The sequence below is a fragment of the Culex pipiens genome, chromosome 2, assembly GCF_016801865.2.
Source record: "Culex pipiens pallens isolate TS chromosome 2, TS_CPP_V2, whole genome shotgun sequence".
Lineage (NCBI taxonomy): Eukaryota > Metazoa > Arthropoda > Insecta > Diptera > Culicidae > Culex > Culex pipiens.
The window spans coordinates 13,381,038-13,400,979 of NC_068938.1; the positions used below are offsets into that span (position 1 = coordinate 13,381,038).

The window sequence follows — 19,942 nt, forward strand, 5'->3', positions numbered from 1 at the left end:
TCTGTACTCTACATTGAAATTTTATAATATTCAAAACATTTGTATTCGAACCTAAACGTGCCTAATATCATTTTCAACGCAGTTTAATGCATTTCAAATTGTTTTTAATTGATAAGACTTTTAATTTCATTGAAATTTGCATGTTTTTTGATAAATATTTTTTGTTGGCCGATTTTGTTGTGTTGCCCATACATATTGTTAAATATTTGCAAATTTATGTTTAAAATGTTTCTAAATTTCAAAATAATTTTGTTGCTTTGGCTGATTCATATCTAATTCTGCAAAAACTATCGATATATTCTTGATTCGTCCCCTGAAGCATGGTAAAACAAAGTTATAAGCCAATTTTGTCAAAATCGAGATGATTGATTGCAAATTCCTGGATTTCAGTAGACACCCTGTCCCCCCATCTTCCTTACTTCCTTCCCTTCAGACACATCCAAGCCAGACGTCACTGCGTTTTCAAAAGCGGTTTCGACACCTAATGATAGTGTTGTTGTCAGCTGATGTTGATCACCATTCTCGTCCTCGCAGAGAAGGCCTTTTTGCCGTCTTTCGTTCGTTGCTTTCTTCTCCCTCGGAAAAACCGGCAAAAAAGGACATTCCTGGCAATTCGACGCCCGGCCCCAGTGAAGGCGCGCTGACGACGTGCGAGGTTAATGAATTTTTGGGGCTTTTCTCCTCTCGGCGTGGTCCAAGACTTTTTCCGGGCCGATATCATTGCAATTCTGGAGGACGCACACACAGAGGAGTCGGTCGAGCAGACGGACATCACTCAAATTCCTACGCATTTGTGCGGAGGTTTTGTGTTTGAAGGATTCTCGGTGTCTAGAGGCACGGACACGGAATTGAATGAGCAAAGTTTGGGGCAAAAAACATGACTTGGCATCGACTGACATCGGGGAAGAATTGATGAAATTAAATTACTCTTGTTGGACGAGGCTGCTTTTTGGCTTCTATGCGTATTTTTATGGTTTTGAAAAAGATGTTTCAAAATCTCTTAGATCCTCAGGTCATAGATCTGAGGTCTCAAAAAGTGATAAACTAAGACTTAAATACTTATAACTTTTAACAAGACCTTCAAACTATTTCGCTAATCAGAAAAGTGTTGTCGAATTTCTTCAAAATAAGTTTTACAGATTTTTAGTTTTCATCAGAAGTTTGAAATGTTACACAATCAAACCAACTTAGTGCTTATTAACATTCTACAAAACTTTTACTTTAACCAAGCTCAAAATAATTGTAAATCACGATATTTCCTCTGATCTAAAATCAAATTGACTAATTGAACTCATCAGAAACCCCCTTCACTAAAAGCATCACATGTCGATCCTCTTTGCTATCAGTCACTCAAACAGAGTAGATAGGTACCAGAACCTTAAGGGGCCAAACCGAAACGCAAAACGGCCGCCGCCGCCGCCGCCGGGCTTCTCACTTCCCATTTCGTAATTAGCTCGATGCAGTAATAAACTTGGAACTAACACACAAGTACAAACGGCTTATGAGTGAGTATGTGTGTCATTGAAGGAATCCTAGCCTCGTTAGTGTAAGTGCGCCCGCTTTTTGTTTTGTAACGAATAATGCCTGAAAAAGGAGCCAGCAAAGAAGGATGTTGGCTGGATTGGCAAGGACGACACACACACAGACCAACACAAACACCCTCAGAATTTTTGAAGGGTGATAGGCTCGTCAGGGGAGGAAGCGGAGGCACGGAGAGATCTAGATGTTCTTCTGTTAATTTATTTAATTGCTTCGCTTCCACCCTCTCTCGCTCTCAGCTGCCGGCTGCTGCTGCCACAGGCTGGGCTGTCTGTTCTGTTGTTGTTGTTGTTGTTGTGTATGATGGGAGCAAGCAATGAGAAAAAGAGAAAAAATGACTCCTCCTCTACCCCCTCTGGCTGGCAGGATGCTGGATAACAAAGAGCAGCAGGGTAGGGTAAAAAGCTAATTAGTTGAGCGATTATGGATTTGATTAAAATGCAGGATTTGATTGCAATTGGTAATCAAAAATAACTTTAATTTGATTTGGAATGTATTCATTCAAAAATTGTACAATATTTTTAGGCTGATAATTGGCAATTTTTCAATTATATTAACAGATGTTTTTGGAGGCCAAATTGAGAAATTAGAATTTTTCGAATATTCATATAGTATCACAATAAAAAGTTTTCCACGAACTTATTTAAAACCAATACCGATTCACAGAGATTTTTGTTTTCAATATTTTAGCATTTTCAAAATGATGGGAACTTTCGTTAAGAGATTTCATGTTAATCCTAGAATTTTGTCTTCAGGAGGATTGCAACAAGATTAAACAATGTTTGCTATAAAACTTTTTTAAAATTAGAGGAAATCGAAACATTAGTTAATTTTTAAGTAATTTGGATGATCAATCATAAAATAAATTTTCAAAATTTTATTACTGTAAATACACAATTTTTACTAAAGAATTTTTAGTATTAAACTTTTGATTCCTGATTTGAATAAAGTTTTCAGATTTTTGCCTTCGCAATTTTTTCCACCCCAAAATTTCCCAAAAAATTAGGAGGCAAAAAATAATTATTTACTAAAAATGTCATTTTCTATGAAAAAACTTGAAAAATCGATTCATATTCCTGCAATCTACTTTAAGCATTAAAATTAGGAAAATCAGTCTTGAAATTTTTATTTTATTTTGTGAAGTTTGTTATGAATTGGTTCTAGAGCAATATTTAGCTTGATTATTTTAATTTATAATTATCTTTCGAAGCACTAGCATTTTAAATGGGCGTTATATTCAATGTTTGGCCCTTTTAAAATGTTGGTCTTGATTAATTTTTTTTTTAAATATTTTTTCCAAAAAGATCGGAAAATTTAACATTGACATTGAACATTGACATTGAACATTGAAAATCGGATCATTAGTTGCTGAGATATCGACATTGGAAAATGGTGGGTCGTTTAGGTGAGACTTAAAAAAAATCAAGTTTTCGTGTTTCTTTTTCTTAAAGCGGCTGTATCTCAGCAACCCGAGGTCCAATCTTCAATGTCTTTTAGACAATTTTATAGCAAATTTTCTGAACTTTAAAAAAAAAATATTATTAGAAATGATCACTCATGGTCACTATTTTTAAATATCGAAAACCTGCAAATATTTCGCTAAAATCAAACTTTCGGTGGCTATATCTTGAAAACGGAGCTCTTTGTCAAAAAATCTGTGAAGTACTTTTCGATTGCAAATTTAATTTTTTTTAATAAAATTTCGATTTTTTCCAAAAATCACTATTTTTTCAAAAAATCATATCTCGGTGGCAGATTTTTTGACCATGTTTCTCTATGGCTCAAAAGTTGCGGATTTTTGTCTCCTAAAACATATCAAAAAATCTCGAAAATCAAAAAATACGTATTTTGGGAAATTGAGTTTTAGTGAAAAAAAAGTTGATTAAAAAATCTGAAAAAAAATTTCCGTGTACCTATTTTTTTCTCAATAGTCCTCAACTTTGCCCAAGACACCAAATTGATCAGAAAATTCACTCAAAAGATACAGCTGTTTGAATATTTACATACCATTTTTGTATGGACAGCAGCCAAAATTGTATGGAGACTTGTATAAGTGAACCAATGACGCAAAATAGCTTATTTGGTCATAGGGAAGGCCCCTACAAAGTTTGAGCCAAATAAAAAAATAAAAAAAAAATCATTTCCGGTTTTGGTAGAGAATTGCTCTGTTTCAATATTAACACTAATTGAAATTATTCAGTAAAATTCTACCATCATTAGATTGCCTTTTTAGAATGTTATTACTGATTCGAAATAAATGAAGGAGGACACTCATGTTGAAATACTTTTTTTTTTTAAGTTTCATCTTGTTTTAAATATGTTTTGATATGATTTGTTTTTACAAAAAGGGTTATAATCACTTTGAAACCCTACTTTTTAACAAAAACTCTCTAACAAACAACAATAAATTGGTTTGCATTATTAATATTATTGTGGTTTCTCATGATTGCGCTGAAGTTCTTAAAACGAAAGGAAATTGTATTTTTAGCCAGGCATAAGATTATTTTAGGTTTTAAAAATAATCGATAAGAAATTTAAATAAAGTGTATTATGTGATTCCAAGTTAATAAAAGATTTTTTAATTATGCAAAAATAACAACATACTTAAACTCAAATTTCAAGCGCAGCTTTCAATGTTTTAAAGCAAAAAGTACCACTAAGTGCATCATACATTTTTATAATTTGGTTTTTGTCAAAAATTGTCAATATTTCAATTAATCAAAAAGATTTTAAAATTTGGTGTCTTTTTCCTATCTGTGGTCCCACAATTATAAAAAATATTCAAATGAAATAAAGATACAAAAAATAACGTATAGAATGTTTTCTAAAATGTCCTAAATAGCAATCTATTGGCCTTTTTAGCACCTATCATCTTGTATCTGAAAATTGAAAATTACTTTAGAGTAGTTTAGGGGTCATACTTAAGCTCAGCAAACAATCGTGATTCGAGTGATCGAGTGATAATCGAGTCTGTACACAGATTACATGGAAATAAGCAACAAAAACGAAGTTGACTTTATAGCTGTCGACCACCATTGCTAGTACCAACCACTAGTGTCGAAAATAAGCAACAACTTTTGTTATATTTTTGAAACAGAAAAAAAGGTTTCATGGAGAAAAACGCATTTCGTTTCTCAAGTTTATAATAATTGAGTTATAAATATACAAATAACACTTTTTCACTATTCATTTTTCTCTGAATTTATATTAATGTTTTTTTTCAGTAAGAAATGATGACTGAAACAATAGTATTGGAATGACTTTGATTTAAATCGTGTAAAAAATAAACCAAAAATCGGCCAATTACCCTACAACAGCATCACGCCGTCAGCTGCTGCCAGCATGTCCTGGGATTACGATAGAGAGGGAGAGGTGAAAAAAGAGTACGAAGTAGGAAACGGACCAGGCAAGGACCTTTCAGCCGCTCCCTCCTCCTCCACCACCACACCCGTAATATCCCGATGTCTCCGAGCCATGGACCAGGAACGCTCTACGACGGGGTTCTGCACGTGGCGCGGGAAGCTTTTGATACGGCAGAGTGGTACCTAGAGGCACACTTGCTTGCTCTCTCGTACCTTGTTACAGATCACGGAAACAAGTCCTCTATGACATGCCAATCATTCAAATGGATGCTTTCACATATTGTAAAAAGCCCTCCTCGCCCCCACAACCCTTCTAGTCCATCAAAGAGCCATTATCACCCACTTCGTCCTGCTGGTGCAGAGTCGAGCAAAAAAGCGTAATTTGCCCCCCTTCCTCTTGGGTAGAAAAGGAATTAAACTGATTGGGTCCCTTTCACCACTGCTGCACTGACTGTGGAGGCCTGAAGGAGGAAACCTAATATTCACCACCATCGTCGTTTAAGATAGAGAGAGAGTGCAACGCCGAACGGGAACAAAAGGGCCCATTTTGCCCCTTAAGATGAAGAAATGGATTAAATTTCAGTTCATAATGAAAAGAAAATAACACCAACTTCTTTTGACGAGCGAAACGAAACGAAAAAAAAAAAAATTAAATACGCAATAATAAAATTTTCTAAGACTTCTTGAGTAGCACCAGGCAGTTGGGTTGAGCAGCCGTCGATGGTGGCCAAAAATTAAGCCAACCCAAAAATAAAATCACCTCCAACCGATCGTGCGGTCCTGCGGTTTTCGGCTTGAAAACTATCAGGTTACAATTTGAGGCAAGGCCAAAGAGGTAGCCCAAAACGTCTTCAAAGCAGCCTTTTGATAATGCAATCGAAACAGCAAGAACAATCAAACTCTTTGTGGTTTTCAACGGAATAATTGTTTCATCGAAATCTTTGATGTTCTAATAACCAGAAAGCAAAAAGAAACCCCTTTTTGTAAGCTAGGATGCCAGCTGGTTCTTACCTGGAGTAGTCGCCCTTGCACAGGATCATGCCGCTGCGGGTGTAGCAACTGGAGCCGATGTCCGCGAGCATCGCGCCGCAGCAGGAGCATTTGAGGCAGTTGTTGTGCCAGTACCGGTCCAGCGCGTGCAGGAAGAATCGTTCCGTAATTTTGCCTGGAAAATTTGAAGAGAGGAAAAATAGATAAGTTTGAGCTAGCTTTTTCTCCGATAGCGCCAATAATGATAGTACTACAAAGTGCTTTTCAGCATCCGCTTTTTTTCTTTCCGCTTTTGTATCAAAAAGCAATACTTTTCGATACTGTTTTGGAGCTTAACACTTATCTTGACGGAAAATGACATTTAGCGGGTAAACAAAAGTTTCACTGAAAAAATCCAATTGAAAGGGTTGAACAATTTTTACAATGCTTTGTACAATTTTTTCAACTCAATTCACTGCAAACATTATTTTTTAAAGCACCTGTAGCATAAACTTCTTCTGAACAGGATTTTTCAGTTAAAAGTTTGTCTCTCCGTTTTAGTTTGATATGTTATTATGAAATCTTCAGCCCTGCCATTTTTGGGAATAATTTGTAGATCATTTCGTCACCGTAAAATGAGTATTTCTGCTATTTTTCGAAATTTCACCTCCAATGATGTTTATATCTTCGTGATTTTGAACCCTCCTTTCATTTAATTTTCTTTTCAGTACTTTTATTTGCACTTCTTTTACAATTTGATTTTTCTTTAAGCTCTGAGGCTTTATCTTAAATCTACAACCTTAATTATCATTAGGGTTGATTGTTTTGTGTTTTACATTGCCATTGATTCTTCCATTTATTGTGAAAAAAATCTACTTTTTATGCTGTTGAAAATTACCTAACATGACCATTACCATTAAAAAAATACCAAAGCAATTTTCAAAGTGGAATTCAAGTGAATATTTCTTTAATTACAACGCTTTTTTTCATGGATTCAAAATGATTCATTTCTTTCATGGTTAGGTTTAAAATTACCATTTTTATATCAAGAAATACCACTAAATATTGGGTTTCAAAATGAAACCTTGCTAAACCGATATTTCAACAATAATCAATAATCTCGCAATAATAAGAAAAATATATTTTAAACCAAGGAAAAGAACAAAAAATATGAGTTTTTAGTCAAAGGATAAAAACTTTAAATTACAACATGCCGTAAACTGGGGTGACATTGATAGCCCGGGGTGACATTGATAGAAATTTGCTTTGGCCACTAATGTTGATACATCCAATATAACAGACACATTTTTGCAAAAATGTTCGATAATAGTTATCCCTTAATGCTTACATACTCAAAATTCTCAAAATTCTCAAAAATGTTGAGCTATGAAATTGACGGGCATTGGAAAAACCTATCAAAGTCACCCCAGTTTACGGAGCTCATAAATCGAATAGCTTGTTGCACAACATGCAAAATAAGTTGAGAAAAATATTCTTTTATTCAGATAATTCAGAGAAGAAAATGATAATAAGACAAAATACATACTTTGAAACAATAATAGATATTTTGCTAACTTTCGGCAAAACACAAAGGCTTAGGATTTTTTTTCCAAATTCCGTCAAAACAAAGCATCAAACTTTGTTGAAATTTCTCGGGATTCAGAAAAAATCTTAAATATTTTTAAATGCCAGATTTTTTAGATCAAAATTAATATTATAAAGAACAATTCATTCAAACTGTATTGAACCAAATTTAAATCTTTTTTATCACTTTTTATCACTTTTACCATTCCAACTTCAGAATAAAATGGCAGTCAAATTGTTATAACATGGAATGAACATATGATAAAATTTATATGTTTTCGAAAAAGGTAATAAAATACTATCGATGATCCAAATAGCGATGCATGATTGCTATATTTGTCTTGTTCAATGAAATTTGAGTTTAATATCGACTCAGAGAAAGTCGACTTTATGTAGATACAATGCAAGAATGTTTGTTTTTACTCGACAGTTCGAAAATGAATAAGGCCGATGCAAATATTTAAAAAAGTTTTTGTCCCTCGGCCCTGGCCGAGGTCAAGGGGGGGGCAAAAAAATAAAAAAATATAAAAATTTAAATAACAAGCCATAGTTTTCACATTTAAATGAAAAAAGTGTTTCAAAATGCATTTTACACTAGTTCAGTTGTTTTGCAATCATTAGTTTTCAAAAAATCTAAGATCTGACAAAAACAAAAATTGTATCGAAAAAAAAGATTTTGCATCGAAAATTTTCAAAAAATCATAAGATTTTTTAATAAACCCAAACATGCTAAAAATGATTTTAAACGCAGAAGAATGTATTTAAATTTGATTTCAGCTGGTTGCACTTGAATTTTCATTGAAATTTTGAAGTTTATTGTAAAAATATTTTTTTTGCCCCCTGATTTTTCGGGCCAATTTTGAAGGGGGGGGGGTGACAAAAACTTTTAAAAATATTTGTACCAGCCTAACTAATATGAAAAAAACTGAGAAATTTTGAAGGGAAGAAAACACAATTCTTTTCAGTAAATTAAAAAAAAAATGTTTTGATTGATGAACATTAAAATTAAATAAAATCATAGATATTAAACATGTGAAAAACACATAGAAAACAAGAAGCTAAAATTCTTTGAAATTGACACTATTTTGAAAGAAAAATAACATCTTACTCTTGGATTTTTGTGATTACTTAATGACTCAGCATTATTATTATTCTTAGTAAATGTTGTAACTTGAAAAAAAGCTTAATTTTTATTTCCATTCCATTCTTCTAATAAACATTTTTTTGTTTAAATAGGATACATGACGCTATCAAATCAATAACTATTTAATTATTTCATTTGTAGAATTTCACCCTACTTATGACCTTAGATATGACAAATGACCATATTTCGGTTAAAGTAATCGTAATTGAATAAACCATAACAAGACTACCCCAGATTTTCATTTTTCAAATAGAAATTTTCATTTGATAAACCATAAAACGGCATTCAACATAAGTTCAAAATAAGGTTATAATTTTTCAGGATCTCAGAATATTTTGTAACATTATTTGGGTTAACGATGTTTATCGATGATTTTAACAAAAAATAATCAAACATCATTTTTGGACGTTTCTTTAATCGTTTTTGATAAAAAAAAAATAAGACAGAGCTTAAGGTCTTTACTGCACTGTTAATTTTTTTTAATTTTTTCATTGAAAAATACATTGTCAGCCTTTTAATACATTTACGAGAAGCTAAGTTTAAAAGAAGAATAAACTCTTCAAATAACATTTAAACTTTTGTTTTCCCCCATTTTTCATTCAATATATTTGAAAATATTTTGACTGGTTTTATACTATTTTTACATTTTTGCTATAATCAAATCATTTCAATTTAAGTTCCAGCAAGTTGTAAGTAAGAAAAGATGAATTTTGTAAGGTTGAAAATTTGACACCTGATTTTTTTTACTAGATTTTACTCAAATTTTTGCTGTATTTTCAAATTTAGGAAAATATTATCCTTTTTCAAAGCTTTTTTTAACAAATGAATTAATCGTGACAGTAAAAAAATTCCTCATGATTATCGGTTTTGTAAAAATGCATATTACTCTGTTTATTTTTAATTGGTCTGCATTACCAAGACCAAGAAAGTGAAGCCCTCATTAACGAGAAATAAATTTAAAATTAAAATATAAATATTTATATTTTAATTTTTTTTACCAACACTATTTTTTACCAACACTATCGTCTTTCAAAAGTGCTCTGAAACGATCATTTCAAAATTAGTTATTAGGCCTTCTGCAATTTGTTTGATTTTATCTTTGGATCTTTTATAACCTCCTGTTGTTCCTTCCTTGACTTGATTTAAAGTGTTATGCTAACAAGTTGACGTGCCCAATAAAACAACAAATTACAAATTACAAATTATATGTGTCGTGATTGAAAAAACAATCTGGAAGGTAAATTTTATTAAGAAAAAAACCTTTTAAAACTTTTTGCCTTCCTCACCTTACTGAGGAAAGGCTATAAAATCACTCGAAAACTGAACTTCTCAATTAGACCTCCTAGACCCACCTTCATGTACACTTATCGACTCAGAATCAAATTCTGAGCAAATGTCTGTGTGTGTGGTGGGATGTTGATCAAAAAATTGTCACTCGATTATCTCAACATTGGCTTAACCGATTTTGTCCGTTTTGGCGTCATTCGATCCGTCTTGGGGTCCCATAAGTCGGTATTAAAAATTATGCAGTTTAGTTAAGTACTTCAAAAGTTATGCTAAAAAAACGATTTTAACAAAAGTCCGGAAAATTGTAAAAAGGGTGGTTTTTGTAAGAAAACCCGGCATGTTATACATTTTTAGAAAGGTATTTAAAAGACCTTTCCAACGCGTCCAAGACATTGAAGATCTGACAACCCTATCAAAAGTTATTACCACTTAAGTGTTATTTATGTACTTTTTGGAAGCCGGATCTCAGATATCATGATGAAAACGTTGTCCGGATCTATCATGCGACCTATCGTTGAACAGGTAATCAAAAAACCTTTCCAACGCGTCCAAAACATTGAAAATCTGACAACCCTATCAAAAGTTATAAGCACTTAAGTGATATTTATGCACTTTTTGGAGGGCGGTTCTCAGATATTTTGATGAAAACGATGTCCGGATCTATCATGCGACCTGTCGTTGGATAGGTAATCGAAAGACCTTTCCAATGCGTTCAAAACATAAAAGATCTGCCAACCCTATCAAAAGTTATAAGCACTTAAGTGTTATTTATACACTTTTTGGAGGCCAGATCTCAGGTATTTTGATGAAAACGTTGTCCAAATATATCATGCGACCTATCTTTGGATAGAAAATTAATAAGCCTTTCCAACGGGCACAAATTGAATTGGAGATTTGACTACGCTATCATAAGTTGTAAGCACATAAGTGCCCTGAAATAATAATGAGATGAATAATTAGTCAAATTGATAGAACACTTAAAGGTCCGCCCTATTTTTGATAGCATTACCTTTTAAATGTGAGGAAGGCACCAACCACCTAAGGGTGGATTAAGTAACGTTTTTATAATGTTTTTTAAAGGCCGTTGCAAATATTATACAAAGATTATGTCAGCCCCTCATTGAAAATTGGGTTAAAAAAAATAAATAGCACATTTTTTTGAAAAAAAAAAAAAACTCCGAAATATTGATGGAACTAAAAGTCTGATAAATTGAAAACAATTTGCGCATTCACCTTCGATGATAATTAATTATATAGTGCATGTTTAGGCTCATTTATAAATATTTTGAAATTCCGGTATTACAAAAAAAAAGTAGATTTCTCGTATAAAACAACATTTCCTCAATACTTAGATATTTTGAACATGAATTATTTCAAAACAAGTGGACTGGCGTAAATTGCATTTAAAAGCATTTTTCATTCAAATGTTAAAAACAATGGCTTGCAATTACAGTTTTTTGTGTATTTTTCATTTTTGGCCCCCTTTTTCTCGACTTTGGCCTGAGTTTGAACGGCCCAATTGTTAACAGTTTGATTTGACACGAATTGAGGTAATTTAACACATTATTTTTTTTTATAGAATATTTCATTATTTTTTCATGCAAATCCAGATTTTATTTGCCTTCAATTTTTTTTAATATGAAAATCAGACTTTTTCTCACTTTCATGGTTCACTGGGATGTCACTTTGGTTAAATTGCACTTTCAAAAATTTTTTTTTGGTTTAATCTAATTTGACTTTCCTAACATTCCCTACCAATCCTAACCTTATCACTACTAACAAACACTCACCTCCACATCCCGCGCAGTGCTTCACCGGTCCCGCCCCGTTGTTCATCCCGTGGAACCCACCGACCGCCTGGCTGTCCATCTGGCTAACCCCCATCGGGTTACCACCTCCTCCGCCACCACCCCCCTGCGGCCCTCCCACCCCGGGACCGTGCCCGTTGTGGTGTGGCCCGCCAACCATCCCGCCCGGATAGTTGGCGTTGTCCGGGCTGGGCGAGTGCGGTGACGAGCCCAGGTCCGGGTACGGATGGTAGTGCGGGTTCATTGCTATTGACGCGGCCAGCTTGACGGCTTGAGTGTGGCGGGATTCCTGGCGGGATTTATGCTAGCTTTTTAGCTTTTTTAAAACTTCACGAAGCCTTCACTTGAGTTGCATTCGCCGCGATGCACTTTTTGCGACTCGTGCGGGCTCGTTATTTTTATTGATTAGATTGGCCCCCCGGTTCCGAAGGAACGTCAAAACGAGGGGTGCGTGGCGAGGGGATTTTGATAAAATTGATAGATTTTTCCGCGCGCACTATTTTTCTTCACACACACACAATTGCACAAACTCACACAATAGCGCCGCTAGCTTTTCCTGTGTTTGCAGCAGTTTGATGATGCAGTTTTGCTTGCTCTTTTTTTAAAGGTGGGGGTGGCACTTTTTTCGATTCACCAGTTTTGCCCGTTATTTTCGCGCGCGCTTGGCTATTATTTATAAATAATTTTCTATTTTTCCGTTTTTCCTTGCGGCGCACCGCGTGTGTGTGTGCACTTATTTTTATCTATCTAAATAAATTTCAATTTTCACCGCGCGACGCGGATCTATATTTCATTTCAGCAATTTGGCCACTCGCGATGCCCCGAGCTTAAGGGGGAAGGTCTCTTCAGTACGGTGTGACCATTCTTCACTTGACACGTCGCGGAACCCTCGCGCGCTCGCCCGCTAATGTTTGCCTTTATTTATTATTTTCCAACTATTATTTCTTATCTTGATTCTCATTAAAATCATATAAATATTTTCACTTGGAAGCTGGTTCTCTCTCTTCCCACACCAAACACTGTTTGCACTCTTTTTTTTTCCTCACTCTATTATTTCTCTTTAACGATCAGCGCGCCAACTGCGATTTGGCGGCACTTCTTCACGGCTAGATGTCGCGCCGGGCAGGGTGAGGAGAGGCCCCTCGCTTTTTTTATGATCTTTGCCTCGGTGACAATTGCTACTGCTTCGCGCGCGTTGATTGGATCAGCTTCTTCAGGAAACTTCTACACTGCGGCAGAGAAAGAGAAGAGAGAATAAGATAAAAATAATTAGTTTCCTAAAGGTGGCGCGCGATAAAGTGAGAGGAAATCGCGGAGGAGAACCCACCCGGTGGCGGGAACCCGAAGCGAACCCGCCGCAACTGCTATTGAAAAGTTTAATTAAATTAATTATCGTTTTATGATTTAATACTTTTATAAATTTATCGCTTTATTGTTTGCACACGATAATAAACCAATTTATGAGTTGCACGTTTCGTGTTCGCCAGTAGCTTGTCGGGTTTCTCTCCCCTGACTCGCGAAACGTATCGTGCTCCCACGACAAGCCAAAACAAGAACCACGTACTGTTTTCATCCAAGTTTACGCTCAGAATCGCTCAAACCCCTCAGCAGCACGATGCTTCCGCTAGACGTTCAGCTTGAGCAATGATTGCGTTCACCAGCGTTCGAACCTCTGGAAGGTATCGCGCCGTACATCGCATCTCACCGAGCATGCTCGGCCACGACTCACGACTCACGACCAGCTCACCCAAGACAGTCAGGCATGCCATGCCGGCCGAACAGTTCGACTCGGGTCGCAGTCGGCTGCGCCCGACTCTGTATTGGTGATGGATGGATTGCAAACAGGACGCACAAGGCACACTTGGATGGTGGTGTTGGTGTTGTCGGAAAGGGACTCTTCCTCAAGTTGGGCATGCCGAAGGCGAGGGGAATTACTGATGGAACGTAAATTAAAAATTCGATACAATTGACCGTGATGTAATTACCGAGGGATTAGAGATGGACGCGTGAGCGCGAGGGGAACGAGGAAGACGACCCGGAGGGTCGACGAATCAGCTGTGTGTATTAATCATTATTAGCGTGAGCGCGGGATGACGAACGAGGGAAGAGGACGAGTCGAGCGATGGATGGTGTGTGAGGCAATCGGAGGAAACCACTGCTGACTGCCCAGGCTCTGGATGCACAGCCCGACCGACGACGGTGCGATGGTACAGTTCTCGATTAATGAGGTGTACTTAATGAGAGGTATTATATCGGGGTTGGTGCGGCTGCGGCTGTTGCGGCGGTGGATTAGCAGATGATTAGTGGAATTGTAATTAAAGGTGAATTCAATTCCCGGGGCAAAGGTTTGCGCTACACGTGTGTGACTCTGTGAGTGTGTAAGATAAATTGAGGTAGAGGTCCCGAACAATTCGATCATTAGAGGGTTAAATGAAGGAGCACCGAGCGGTGCATTGATTCAATTATTGTCGTTTGCGGATGGTTGAGCATCGAGAACGGAAGAGGAGGTTGAGTAATTGGCTGAAATCAAGTGAAATAAATTATTTTTCAAGTTAGACTTTCTATTGGTCAAATCAACAATTCCGAAAGAACTCATTCGATGAAATACTTCTTTTCTGCACTACAGTCTGAAGGTTTTTATGGGACTTCCAATAATCGAATCACGAACCCAAAAACAACTCTTTTTCTTTTTTTCTTCCTTTTAACATCAAATTCGAATCAAAGACTCCATTTTAGTAAAGTTTTAATAGTTGATTGCCTATAAAATTTAATAATACATTTTTAAAATATTTCAACACCGCCATTTACGATTTAGAAATTCTAAATCACTTCATTGATGTTTGGCTTACTTAAGCGCGACAATCGAAAATAAGACAAAATTGTGATTTGACTATCCGAAATGAAGTTTTTTAAACACCTTCGCAATAATCGAGTCTAGACTGTACTTTTTTCTTCAATTATTTCTACAAATTTAGATTTCTAAATTTAAAAATATTTTTAGAAATAAGCTTGCTGACTACCAATTTTTCGCATTTAGAACATTATTATCAAAAGTTTTCAAAAGTTCACGAATTTTAGAATGCATGATTTGGAATATAGGATTGCCTTCATTGCTCCAGAAATGGTGGTTTTGAATAAAAACAAAAATTTTATTGTCTTTTCCAGTTTTATGCGCAAACAATATTTTCGACTGAAAAAAATATTCCAATAAATTCAAACTTGAACGTTGATACTTATTCATGGTTTCCGAGAAATATATAATGTAATTCAATCAATATTTGTAATTATTGTTGAGAATTGACACATGTTATGCAATTTTTGGTGGATAGATCGATTACAGAGCGGAATCAAGAATTCGAATAAGATTTTGACAGCTGTTTGTCGTTCTAATTAGCGAATTTGGATTCGCTTATCCGAATGCAGTCCCATACGAATAAGCGAATTCGCTCTGTAATACTGAGGTAATTTTTTTTTTTAAAGGACGAAACCTTGCTTGAAAACGTCCTAAAGTAAAGTTACCTTAGAACTGTCTTAGAGACAAATAATAAGGACAAACAAAATCGTTAACGAAGGGCCATATAACTGCTAACTACTTTTTCTATTTTTTGTACATATTTGTACTGATGACTTTTTGTCGATTGATCTACTGATAATTTCATAACATTATTTTTGCAATTCCGCCGTGAAACTACTTACTTTTCCTGTCATTCTTGAACGACGAAATAGCCTACTTTTCTGTACCAATAATAACAGAATCGAATAGCAACAGTTTTCAAAATAAATGCTGAAAAGTTCTACTTTTCACCACTGAAATGGGTGCTGAAAAGTTGAACTTTTCAGCACTTGTTTCGAAAAGTATCACTTTTCAACATTTTTTTGATTTAAACGTTTTATAGACAAAATATATACAAATTCGACTTAAAATTTCACTCAATGGGTGATTTTCGGAATTGCAAAAAATGTTGTATGGAACTCGTTGCAAAACTTGATTTTTTCAGCACTCGTCGTATTTATCCAACTCGGTGAACCTCGTTGGATAAATGTACGACTCGTGCTGAAAAAATCCTTTTTTTGCATCTTGTTGCATAAACTACTATTTTAATATGTTCCAAATATCACCAATAAATACACACACAATACACAAATGAATAGGATAACTGCTTTTGAATACTGATGATTTTCAGCGCAATAAGTTTTTATCTGATTTTGATTGTTCATCTTGCTAGCAGAGTGTTAATATTAAATGTAGACCAAGACCATCAACAATGTATCTAGATAAATTTGAGAAATTCTGACCTGAAATTCCTTGTTTTTATCAGAAAAAATATTTTCTTTTTATTCTATTTTGAGTGGTTCAGATTTTTAATGTATGAAATTTTATCTACATAATTTTACATTTCAAAGGTTTAAAATGTTTTAAAAGAGTGATTGCTTTTCGAATAAAACTTATTAAGTATATTTGTAATCGAAATGAGTGACAATCATAAGAATTTTTAATTAAGAATCGGTTATTTAAACTTACAAACAAAATATTATTTTGCTTCCTTTTTTTGGGTGAAATTCAAATCATACACAAATATTTATTCAAAATTGCCTATCACACTAGATTTTTAGGAAATAAATATTCTTAGATGTTGTTTCCATGTTTCGAAACAAACTAGAATTTAAATAAATTCCTCGGTAAAAGTTTTTTTTTATTTTTTGTACATATTTGTACTGATGACTTTTTGTCGATTGATCTACTGATAATTTCATAACATTATTTTTGCAATTCCGCCGTGAAACTACTTACTTTTCCTGTCATTCTTGAACGACGAAATAGCCTACTTTTCTGTACCAATAATAACAGAATCGAATAGCAACAGTTTTCAAAATAAATGCTGAAAAGTTCTACTTTTCACCACTGAAATGGGTGCTGAAAAGTTGAACTTTTCAGCACTTGTTTCGAAAAGTATCACTTTTCAACATTTTTTTGATTTAAACGTTTTATAGACAAAATATATACAAATTCGACTTAAAATTTCACTCAATGGGTGATTTTCGGAATTGCAAAAAATGTTGTATGGAACTCGTTGCAAAACTTGATTTTTTCAGCACTCGTCGTATTTATCCAACTCGGTGAACCTCGTTGGATAAATGTACGACTCGTGCTGAAAAAATCCTTTTTTTGCATCTTGTTGCATAAACTACTATTTTAATATGTTCCAAATATCACCAATAAATACACACACAATACACAAATGAATAGGATAACTGCTTTTGAATACTGATGATTTTCAGCGCAATAAGTTTTTATCTGATTTTGATTGTTCATCTTGCTAGCAGAGTGTTAATATTAAATGTAGACCAAGACCATCAACAATGTATCTAGATAAATTTGAGAAATTCTGACCTGAAATTCCTTGTTTTTATCAGAAAAAATATTTTCTTTTTATTCTATTTTGAGTGGTTCAGATTTTTAATGTATGAAATTTTATCTACATAATTTTACATTTCAAAGGTTTAAAATGTTTTAAAAGAGTGATTGCTTTTCGAATAAAACTTATTAAGTATATTTGTAATCGAAATGAGTGACAATCATAAGAATTTTTAATTAAGAATCGGTTATTTAAACTTACAAACAAAATATTATTTTGCTTCCTTTTTTTGGGTGAAATTCAAATCATACACAAATATTTATTCAAAATTGCCTATCACACTAGATTTTTAGGAAATAAATATTCTTAGATGTTGTTTCCATGTTTCGAAACAAACTAGAATTTAAATAAATTCCTCGGTAAAAGTTTCATTTTGGACTATCGAAACACAACGAAAATCGTTATCTTCTTTTGGATCGTAGAGCCAAATTCCATCCCAAAAAAGTGATAGACCACGAATTTATTGTTCAAAGTTGTGAAATATAAAATAAATAATCCAAGGAACCTTTAAAAAATCGATGCATAGAATAATCTGGACTGTACGTGATGATCTTTTTGGAAAATATCTTCTAAAAAAATCAAAAAGTATTAAATTTCCCAGGAACATTTATTCTTCTTTTCCCCTTTGTATTTTTTTTTTAAGTTTTCCCAATGCCTTTATTCGTTTGTTCATTTTATATAATACTAGCTTCACATATAGTAATAATTTTATGTTAATTCCAGGGCATAATTAATCATAAATTGGAAATAAAAAACTATGCTCGTGAGTTTACCTTTAAAATTGGTTTCAGCACATTTTAACATTAAGTTTAAAAAAAATCTATAATCTTGCACACAATTTACATTTCAAATCAACAAAAGCAATAGGCTTCAATCTAAATATTGGTTGCAAAAATCGACAAAGCAAACTTCTCAGCTTCAAAAGCAATGAAAAAACAATATTTTGCAATGAAGATATTTCTGCACAGCATTTTACACTTCTAGACTTTTTTTTAAAGAAGCACCTATAAGCTATAAGATTCCCTAAGTTTCAAGAGACGATTTATAGATATCACTGAGATTTGAAATCTAAGGTTTCACGTGTCAACAAACATTAAACTGGTAAGAATTAGTTTGCTGGTATGAGAAGTTTGTTTTAAAGTATTAAACGTTTAAAAATATCAAATTCAAATTATGTTTGATTCACCCCCATAAAAGCCCTTCAGCATTTTTAATAATCGACACAAATTTGAGAAAAGTAAAAATTTGAGAAAAGTAAAAAGGAATTATTAACATTTTTAAAGAAACCAAAAAATTAGAGTTTAAAATATGTTTCTAAATGTTGGAGTAAATATGAAAACTATTTTGTTAACACGGATAGAAATCTTGTCAGATAATCTGGTAACACTTTGCTGTCGAATTTGTAAACAATGAAATGTTTTCAAAATTTTCGACAATTTTTCGATTTTAGGAACAATTTTGTCGATTCTGAAGATATTATCAGCTAAATTGGAAAAATTAGGAATATTCTGGGAACATTTGAATATTTGCAAATTCGACAACAAAGAGTTCCTGGATTAGCTGACAATTTTAAAATTGTCCTAATTGTCCCCTTGGAACGAGCTGTCAAGATGCGGTCTTTGACGTTTATGAAATGCAATTGATTGGCCTTTTAGATAAAAATTATTTGAAGTTTTTTTTTTATCGAGACGAGATTTTTTTTTTGAAAAAATGGGGGTTTTCGATGCGCCGCGCGCGAAAACGGGAAAAATTACTTTTTTCACTAAAATTGCATTAACTCGAAAATTTAAACGATAAAATAGATTTTTTGAGCTCTTAAATTTTCGCAATTGAAATTTAATTGATTAAAATTCGCTAGGACTTTTATTTATGAAATCGAAGATAATTTTTTTAACTAATAATTGTTATGAATTAATTTAGCAAACAATTTTAACTGGACTGGACGAGTGTTTGAGGCAAACATGACTCCATTAACTTATTTTAAAGAATTTTCTTATCAAAGGTTAAAATAATCAAAAATTGAACATCACTTGATTTCGTCTAAAAGTAATTTTAGGGGGGTTTTGCTCTTATATGCAATTAATTTGAGTATTTTTTTTACAGACTAATGGTATTCTGGATTAAGATTGGAGTTTCAGTACACTCAGCATTTGTACGGTAGATCAGTTTTGACTACCACAGTTGATCACAGTATGCATCTTCAATAGTTTTTGTGTTGCATTGAAATGGTTTCTATTGAAGATTTTCCTCAGCATCTCGATAGTCATCTTTAATAGTTGTCTTTTGTTACTCATTTCGGGTTTGCAATACGTTTTTCCGGTTCTGCCCTGCACTTTTACTGTCCAACTTCAGTTCCTTCAACAGTTCTTCGTTGCAACATCACCACCGAATTGTATTTTTCTTCGTTTGACGAGACTCTTCCGATCTTGCAATAATCTTCAAATTCCTCAATAGAAACAGTTGAAAAAACTCTGCTCACAACACTTGCACTCAAAATCTTCCTTTCCACTTTCCGCAATTCAAAAATTGAAACCTCAGCGCAACAAAAACCTGCACACCTCACATCACATCACAAGCATTATCCCACCGTGCAGCGCGCGTACACCTTTTGGCGCTCGTTTCATCTTGTCAACAAACAGCTCACGTCCCGTGTGTCTTCAGTGTCTCTCTCTGTGCAGTGTCGTCGCCGCGGTGTTGTTTGCCTTCAGGACTGCTTGTCCAGTCCGATTTTCGGGAAGGTGTTTAGTAGCAGCACCTTCCTTCATCAACACCCAACGACGATGGCGAGGAGGTCTACGGCTGGATGTCCTCGCGTGTGTCCAGCACTTGTGA

The 19,942-nt window shown here is 34.2% G+C and overlaps 1 protein-coding gene across 5 annotated transcripts in view; it reads right to left on the reverse strand.

Annotated features, from left to right (window-relative positions):
• LOC120413859 (LIM domain transcription factor LMO4) overlaps window positions 1-19,942 on the reverse strand; it is a 361,145-nt gene that overhangs the window by 64,789 nt on the left and 276,414 nt on the right. For 4 of the 5 annotated variants that reach the window (XM_039574817.2, XM_039574816.2, XM_039574819.2 and 1 more), the window contains 2 exons: window positions 11,676-12,917; window positions 5,913-6,066 (listed from right to left, as the gene is read on the reverse strand). In XM_039574817.2, coding sequence (XP_039430751.1) covers window positions 5,913-6,066; window positions 11,676-11,937 — 416 coding nt within the window. In that variant the 5' untranslated portion in view covers window positions 11,938-12,917. Of the gene's footprint in view, window positions 1-5,912; window positions 6,067-11,675; window positions 12,918-13,257; window positions 14,214-19,942 lie in introns of all 5 variants that reach the window. The other variant, XM_052709009.1, reaches the window with a different exon arrangement.